Consider the following 5,661-nt stretch of genomic DNA (forward strand, 5'->3'; position numbering starts at 1 on the left):
AGAACCCACACAGGCACAGGGAGAACATGCAGACTCCACACAGAAAGATCCCGTGCTCAGGCTCAAACCCAGACCCTTCTTGCTGTGAGGCGACAGTGCTAACCAGTGCACCACCATGCAGCCCCCCCTTTGCTCATATCTTGCAAAATTACCTTAGCCTTTTAAAACATTCGGCAGAGCAGCCGACTGATCATAGAAGAGGAATGAATGAAACTACTGTTGCTTACTGGCTGAGGAACATACAAGGACTATCTCATTGAAAATGGAGTATTTTCATGGTTGCCATGAAATAATGATGTAATCTGGAAGGTCTTTTCTGATCTGGTGAGGTGCTGTGTCATATGTGGCCTTTGCCGAGGGTGTTTTTTCATCAGATGGACTGCTTAAAGTAGAATTCCAGCAGAAATTAGGACCTGATGTAACGATGTGTTCCTACACAAGTACTAGATGCAGTAAGAAGGTGGAACGTCCCCCACGGCACACACCTGCTGTAAAATGTGAAATAGTATTTCCCTGTTATCTCACCGAGACCTGATTCTTTTGACTTGACCAAGTTTACAGTTTACAGTACCCTGACAACTGTATTTCCTCCCTTTATTTCAAGGTCTCTGCTTGGCTGGTGTTTTGCTAATTTGATAAAATTGCCTTGTGGGTCATAAGATAACTCAGAGCTTGGTTCAGTGGGCATGTGACAGTGACAGTATCTATTGGAGAGTTTATGCAATGTGGATCAACAGTTCAGACACGGATTTTAAATTCTATATTCTGAGCCACTTGCAGTACTTTACACCTCTGCACTAGTGTATTATCAGGCTTTAGCTGTGCCATCTTGTACTTCCTGGAGAATTCAAGGAGGCATTCTCACTCTTTGACAAGGATGGAAAAGGTACAAGCACCATCCAAGAGCTGGGCACAGTCATGTGCTCTCTGGGCCAGAACCGCACTGAGGTGGAGGTGCAGGACATGATCATCGAAGTGGATGCTGATGGTGAGAACTCATCCAACTTCAAAACCTGACAACCACAAACGCTGTAAATGTACAAGGTTGGAATCCCTCACTGGCATGTATGTTTTGGTCTCCAGGAAATGGAACAATAGACTTCTCTGAGTACTTTACCATGATGGCAAGAAAGATGAAGGACACAGACAGCGAGGAGGGGATCACTGAAGCATTCCCTGTCTTTCTTAAGGTAATTGCTTTCTGCCACCCGCATGAATATGACATCATAAAATGTGCTTACTCACTGGTCATAAAATGTGCTTACTCACTGGTCTGATCTTCAGGATGGCAACGGATACATCAGTGCTGCTGAGCTGCGCCATGTGATGACAAACCTAGGAGAGAGGTTGACTGATGAAGAAGTGGACGAGATGATCAGAGAAGCAGACATTGATGGAGATGGACAGGTCAACTATGAAGGTGGGTAGATGTAATTAGAAATGTTTAATGGAATTACTCACTTCGCTTCACTAGGTGGACATTCAACATTCCTCTTCTCTCTTTTTTCCTGCAGAATTTGTAAAAATGATGACATGTTGACCTTTTGCATATTTTGTATATGAACAAGTTGCCTTTTTTCTAAAATCTTAATAGCCTCCCTTCATCCCTGCCCTTTCTGCTGTCCAAAGGACAGCATGTAAACGTCATTGGCTAAGTTTGTTATTTTTATGAATGACAAAATACAGCTTTATTGAAGGCCTCAGCTCTGGCTGAATTCAATGCTAGCTTCTTGCTATGCTATATGAGGAGGTTGGATAAATACTTCGATGCTGATTTGAAAAAATCCTGTTTTAAGTTTTCATGTGATTTTTTTTTTTTTTTTTACTGTCTGTAGAGAATAAGAATCCAGTTGTTTAAGGCTTTGTAAGTCATACACATATTCAATCATCCCTGTTGATGCATATTTAATCATGTGGAACCTTCAAATAAATGTACTCAGCCATTCACTGCCAAGACTCACCTCTGGTCTGTTTTCAGTAAATATTTTTTTGTAAGCTAAAAAACAAAACCCACCAGGAATGTGCAAAGAAACACATGATTATCAATAAAAGAATCCAGCTGCAGGTGTGAGTCAATGACACAAGTGATCATCATCAAAGCCAATTATCAATGGACTTAAAAAATTCACAGCAAGAGTTTTATAGCAGTTGACTTATGAAAAGCTGTTAATTATACTAGAGATGCCCCACTGTGGGACATGTAGAACATTTTGTATCTCGTAAGAACTCTGTGGCTGTGTGTGCACACATGTAGGACTTTCATATGCGACTTCCTTGACAAACAGTGTAAACATGAATTCTTTTTCTCCACGTTGCCTAGCAACAAGGATGAACGTTGCATTTTTTTGCTGGCATGGTGTGATTTCACATCAGGTGATGGTCTTCAGTTGTGCTGTGCTCAGAGACAGGTTGTATTCTCATATACCACAAGAACTCCATCCATCCATTTTCTATACTGCTTATCCATTAAGTGTCGCGGGGGGAGACTGGAGTCTATCCCATTGGTCGAGAGGCGGGGTACACCCTGGACAGGTTGCCAGTCTGTTGCAGGGTTTAGGATTACAGTTAGGCCATCAATTAAGGACACATCAGCATGGGGAGTGAGGATCGAACTAGTGACCCTTCTGTTGCTGGACAGGTACTCCACCTCCAAGCCATGCCGCCCATGCACTAAGACTGGGACTGTTGGGACAGAAGCATTCTAACAATGAAACTAACAAGGTAGCGCACACTCAAACAGGTTTTTGAGCCAGTACATTTCATGGGTTGAAAATAACCTAACACATTGTCTATTTTTATGCTGACAGAGAAAGAAAACAAGGTTTGAAGGGAATTCAAAAGCAACCTAAAATTATGTAAGATGACACTGACGTGGCCATGTTGCTTGTTTAGAGCTGTGCATGTGGAGGGGCCAGTGAACCAAGCAGTGGACATCTCGTCAAGAGGAGACCCATGCTGGAGAGAATGGATGATGCCATCCTCAGGTAGTCAATCAACTCTGGCATTGCTTTGGCAGGGCGATATCAATTTGCTCGCTACCAAAGAGTCTGCAGTCTCTTCTTCACCCTAAGGAATGACAATCCACAACAAGGTTGGGATACACTGGCATATCCATGCCTCACAAGCATGCTTTATGCCTTCCCTCCATAGGATTCAGGTGGGGAAGGTGATGCTGATGTTGTAGGCTCCTCTTTAGCCCCATATGCCATGGATCTCAGATTCCACCTCTCCAGGATGGGATGTCATACCACCTTCCTCTTTGAGGGGACCCTCTGTCTTAGAGGAGCAGGACCCTGTTCTACCTCTTCCTAACAGCACTCAGAGTGATGCCCTAGCCCCTGAGAGGCATGGGCTCCTGCCTTTGAGATTGAAGGACCTTGAGCTATCCAGTCTCGACCCAGGACATATTATCATTGTTGAAATCCCAGAAAGTGGATGAGAGGTCTGCTCTTACCCTGCAGGTGGATGTTAGCAGCAATCAAGGTGGTTCTCCACACTGGATTAAGTTGTCTGCTGTTTGATTTCCTGCTTTCTTAGAGGTTCCCAAGGGTCCATGTTACAAAAGAGCTCGGCCTTCAGTTCCTCTTTAGGACTTGGATGCAGTCCTTGGTGTGCTTCAGCATTCCCCATTTCAGCCTCTTTGGTTTGCTGTTTTGAAGTGGATTTTTCTTAAGACTGCACTTCTGTTGGTTAGTACCTCTGCTAGGCGGCAAGGCAAGCCACACGCAGTATCAGTGACTGTTGTGTGCTCTTGTCAGATGGGTTGGTGAGGTCCTCCACTGAAACAGACCAAAAGCTTGTCAGTGTTCCCCATGTCATATGTGTGCCAGATGTACCAAGAACATGACAGGGCACAGCAGGGAGTCCTTGCCCTCTCACAAAGTCCTTTCCTCATCCAAATTCATGGGCTACCGCCCAGCTCCCACAACTCCTACAAACTCCCTCCATAGGTAACCCCCATTACCTATCTGACCTTCTCCATCTCATACCTTTTTCACAGATCCAACAGTTGTCAGACACAAGTCTGCTCTTCTCTCTCCATAGCAACCAGTGAACTGTGGGGACGGAGCCTTAAGTGTAGCAGCATCCTGGAAGTCTAGCCCCAGAGTATTCAGAACATCCCAACCCTGGACGTCTTTCAAACTGCCGTCAACACCCACTTGCTCACAGAGGCCTTTGGCTCTTGAGTTCAATAGTTAATTAATAGGCCATTTAGTTAGTTCGTTAGATGTCTGTGCTTTTTCTGTCTTGGTTTGTCTCTTTGTTAACCATATAAAGTATCATTGTTTTTTTTTAAAAGGCATTATATACACATAACCTATTATTATCATCATCATCATCATCATCATCATCATCATCATCATCATCAACAACAACAACAACAACAACAACAAAAGCAACAACAGATAATAATAATAGATAATAATAATAACAAAACCTTGGCAGTCCCTTCCATTCAACAGGTCTGTGGCCTGACAGGATTTGTACGTTGTTTGTTTATTTGGGCTTATGGCTTCCAATGCCTCCGCATAAGAGTTTTACCATACATATGAATATATAATGAAGTGAAGAGAAAGTCTTAATACAATCAACCACAGAGGGATATGTGTGTGTTTGTGTGTAACCATGGTTCTCCACTATCTACTTAACCATCTCTCCAGTTCTTAGGCTGCTTGGAGACAGGTTTCAGTCTATCACTGGTTTCAAGTCTGCACAGGCATTAAAAATGTATCCATGTACCCTGAGAGCAAGGGGATCATTTCCTGTACATTTGAATGTGTAACAGAGTGGAGAGATAGTCTGCTCATTCAGAGAACACTTCTTACACACAAACAAGACCCTTAATGACTCTAATGACTATAAGAGATGAATTCTGAAACCAACAAAATAATAGCCCAAATTATCACGGTCATAAGTCAAAAAATGTCCAGATTGTGCTACAGCTTTCCGTCGCTCATTCCCCAAACATAACTTACCTTTCATTTTCATTTTGAGGATTGCTACAATGGAAATAATTGTGGCTAAAAGTCTATTGACAACCAATAAATCTGATTTGAGATGATGCATTCTCATAAGAACCAGGACCAAATAATCGTAATGCATTTGTTTTCAAACATATTAAACTACAGTACTATTTTGGAACTAAAATTGTTTTGGAACTACTGTTGTAACTTCAAAGAAGGAGTTGCTGTCAACTATGTCACATTTATGCCAATATTTTTGTTGTTGTTGTACTTATTCTTCAGGTACAAAAAAACTTGAGCAGAAAATGTTGCTCATGGATTTGGCTGGCTTCCAAAGCTAAAAGTTTATATACTAATGATTAATGAACTCAGTCCATTAAGTTTAATTTACTGTATACACAGTATGGAAAGAAATGCAAAAACATAAACTGATATTTAATATCTTATCAAGCATAATACATAAGGTAACATAACCTAAACCCAAAATTGTTAAATAAACTAGCAATAATATGGTCATTTGTTTTCTTTGGAGGTGCAGAAATTCTTTTTTTAATGTTTGGATTTAGCCAGGCAAGGTATTACCCCTTCCAGACTTTTTTGCTAAGGTAGGCTAGGCTGTTTCTTAGGCCAATCTCTTTTTAGCTCCTGACTAGGTTTGCATGCTTGTATACCACTTGCAGCTCAGAGAGGGGGGTAA

The 5,661-nt window shown here is 41.9% G+C and overlaps 1 protein-coding gene across 1 annotated transcript; it reads left to right on the forward strand.

Moving 5' to 3' along the window:
• Nucleotides 1-904: 904 nt before the first annotated feature.
• On the forward strand, nucleotides 905-1,540 carry LOC147247753 (uncharacterized). The gene is made up of 4 exons (XM_086181353.1): nucleotides 905-988; nucleotides 1,084-1,190; nucleotides 1,285-1,420; nucleotides 1,515-1,540. Exons 1-4 carry the CDS (start codon nucleotides 919-921, stop codon nucleotides 1,538-1,540), a joined length of 339 nt encoding a protein of 112 aa, XP_086037479.1. The 5' UTR covers nucleotides 905-918.
• Nucleotides 1,541-5,661: the final 4,121 nt, after the last annotated feature.

The sequence above is a fragment of the Aulostomus chinensis genome, chromosome 16, assembly GCF_037954235.1.
Source record: "Aulostomus chinensis isolate RoL2024-O1b breed Wild chromosome 16, RoL_Achi_v1.0, whole genome shotgun sequence".
Classification (NCBI taxonomy): domain Eukaryota; kingdom Metazoa; phylum Chordata; class Actinopteri; order Syngnathiformes; family Aulostomidae; genus Aulostomus; species Aulostomus chinensis.

Excerpts from the sequence above, each read along its gene's own strand:
- LOC147247753 (XM_086181353.1), top strand. The coding sequence starts at position 919 with ATGTGCTCTCTGGGCCAGAACCGCACTGAGGTGGAGGTGCAGGACATG. Across the intron at positions 1,191-1,284 it reads CATTCCCTGTCTTTCTTAAG|GATGGCAACGGATACATCAG; the intron begins GTAATTGCTTTC and ends TCTGATCTTCAG. Across the intron at positions 1,421-1,514 it reads TGGACAGGTCAACTATGAAG|AATTTGTAAAAATGATGACA; the intron begins GTGGGTAGATGT and ends TTTTTCCTGCAG.